The sequence below is a fragment of the Papaver somniferum genome, chromosome 2 (genome assembly GCF_003573695.1).
Source record: "Papaver somniferum cultivar HN1 chromosome 2, ASM357369v1, whole genome shotgun sequence".
Taxonomy (NCBI): domain Eukaryota; kingdom Viridiplantae; phylum Streptophyta; class Magnoliopsida; order Ranunculales; family Papaveraceae; genus Papaver; species Papaver somniferum.
Window position 1 is genome coordinate 120239589 of NC_039359.1, and position 2369 is coordinate 120241957.

The 2369-nt window shown below is 35.0% G+C and overlaps 1 protein-coding gene across 1 annotated transcript; it reads right to left on the reverse strand.

The window, feature by feature from the left end:
- Nucleotides 1-1312: 1312 nt before the first annotated feature.
- LOC113351849 (uncharacterized mitochondrial protein AtMg00860-like) lies at nucleotides 1313-1786 on the reverse strand. Its single transcript, XM_026595766.1, has one exon. The coding sequence runs from the start codon at nucleotides 1784-1786 to the stop codon at nucleotides 1313-1315; it is 474 nt and encodes a 157-aa protein (XP_026451551.1).
- Nucleotides 1787-2369: the final 583 nt, after the last annotated feature.

Below are 2369 nucleotides of genomic sequence, written 5' to 3' on the forward strand. Positions count from 1 at the left end.
TAAAATTCTTAGTGTATGGTCTCTTACTTTAAGAGTAGTATCAACATCATGCACAGATGTAGATCCTGGAAGATAAGAAGATATTGTTGGTGGTAGTCGGCTGTAAAATGCTTGATATGGAGAAATATTTATTGCAGAGTGAAAACTTGTATTATACCACCATTCTGCCCATGGAAGCCACTTATACCATTCACTAGGTTTAGTACCAGCAAAACACCGTAAATAACATTCTAAAGTTTTATTAGTAACCTCTGTTTGTCCATCAAATTGAGGATGATAGGAAAAACTACGACATAATTTAGTGTTCTGTAAAGCAAAATATGCTTCCCAGAAGTTGCTCATAAATATTGGATCTCTGTCACTCATAATGCTTCTTGGCATTCCATGCAGACATACAATATCTCGTACAAATAATTCTGCAATAGATCTTGTTGAATACGGATGTTTAAGTGCCAAGAAATGTGCATATTTAGATAATCTATCCACCACTACAAGAATGGAAGTCATACGATATGAAGGTGAAAATCCATCACAAAGTCCATCGAAATATCTAACCAAATATCAGCTGGGATTGGCAATGGGTTTAATAATCCAGGTGGATTAATTGTCTCAGATTTATTTCGTTGAAAAACATCACAATGAGATATAAAAGTCTTGACTGAAGATTTCATACCTTTCCAATAAAATCTCTGCTGTAAACGTTTGTAAGTGTGAAGAAAACCAGAATGGCCACCAATGGGATTGGAGTGAAACTCTTCAAGTATTTTTTTGACACCAAGTAGAAGTTGGAGATACTACTATATGATATTTATAACGGAAAACACCATTGACATATGAATATGCAGGCAAGATTGTCTCATAGCTGTTGAATCAAATTACTTAGTTCTATGTCATTGTGACACTCAAGAATAATGTCATCAATGCTAGAGAAAATTGGCACTGACAAAAGAAAAACAATGCCTGAATTTCTAGATAAAGCATCAGCTGCAATATTTTCCTTTCCTTGATGATAAATGATCTCATAATCATATCCAAGTAGTTTAGAGAGCCATTTTTGTTGTTCCATGGAAGATAAATTTTGGTCCAAAAAATATTTGAGACTGCGATGGTCTGTATATATCTTGAAATGTCTCCTAAGCAAATAAGGGCACCATTTTTAAACTGCAGAAACAATTGCAAGCATCTCTTTATCGTAAATAGAAAGATTTAGGTTCTTACTAGATAAGAGTTTACTATAATATGCAATGGGTCTCTTAGATTGCATAAGTAAAACACCTAATCCATTGCCAGAAGCATCACATTCCAACATGAATTATTTCGAAAAATCTGGAAGAATCAAAACTGGTGTACTGGTGAGAGCTTTTTGCAGTAATTTAAAAGCTGTAGTAGCTTTGTCATTCCAAAGAAAAGCATCCTTCTTCAGTAGTTGAGTTAATGGAGCACTAATTTTACCAAAATCCTTGACAAACTTTCGGTAATAGCCAGCTAAACCCAAAAATCCACGTAATTCTTTAACGGAAGTAGGAATTGGCCAATAAGAAATACATTGAATTTTGTCATTGTCCACCGAAACACCTTCAGAGGAAATAATATGATCAAGATATCCAATAGATTTTTGTGCAAAAGCATACTTGGATTCCTTGACAAATAGCTTGTGCAGACGTAACAGTTCAAACACTATAGATAAATGTTTGGCATGATCAACCAGATTTTTACTATAGATTAAAATGTCGTCAAAGAAAACAAGCACCAACTTACGCAAATATGGTCTGAAAATATGATTCATGAAGCTTTGAAAAGTGGCTGGTGCATTGGAAAACCCGAAAGGCATAACAAGAAACTCATAACTGATGATAACCATAACGGAAATCCAACTTCGAGAATATCATTGCATCATGTAATTCATCCAATAATTCATCCACCATAGGAATTGGAAAACGATCTTTCATTGTTATCTTGTTTAAAGCACGATAATCAACACACATCCGCCATGAACCATCCTTTTTTCGCACCATTAAGATAGGAGATGAATAAGGACTGGAGCTAGGTCGAATAAAACCAGACTGTTGTAGCTCAGTAACGATCTTTTCTATTTCATCCTTCTGAAAATGTGGATAGCGATATGGTCGAACATTCACAGGAGAAGAACCAGGTACCAAGGGAATATGATGGTCATGCATATGTGCATGAGGAAGAGAATTTGGAAGCTTGAAAAGATCAACATATTCTGAAAGTAATTGTTGAATTTCTGGTGGTAAAACCGGCGTAGTAGTAACAACAGTACTTGATGATGATAACTGAAGAAAAATTCCATAATGCTCTCTGCATAATAAACGCTGCATGGAAGTTGCATCCATGATCATTACTGA

What these genes read in the sequence shown, in the direction of transcription:
- LOC113351849 (XM_026595766.1), bottom strand. Translation starts at nt 1,786, where the DNA reads ATGAATCATATTTTCAGACCATATTTGCGTAAGTTGGTGCTTGTTTTC.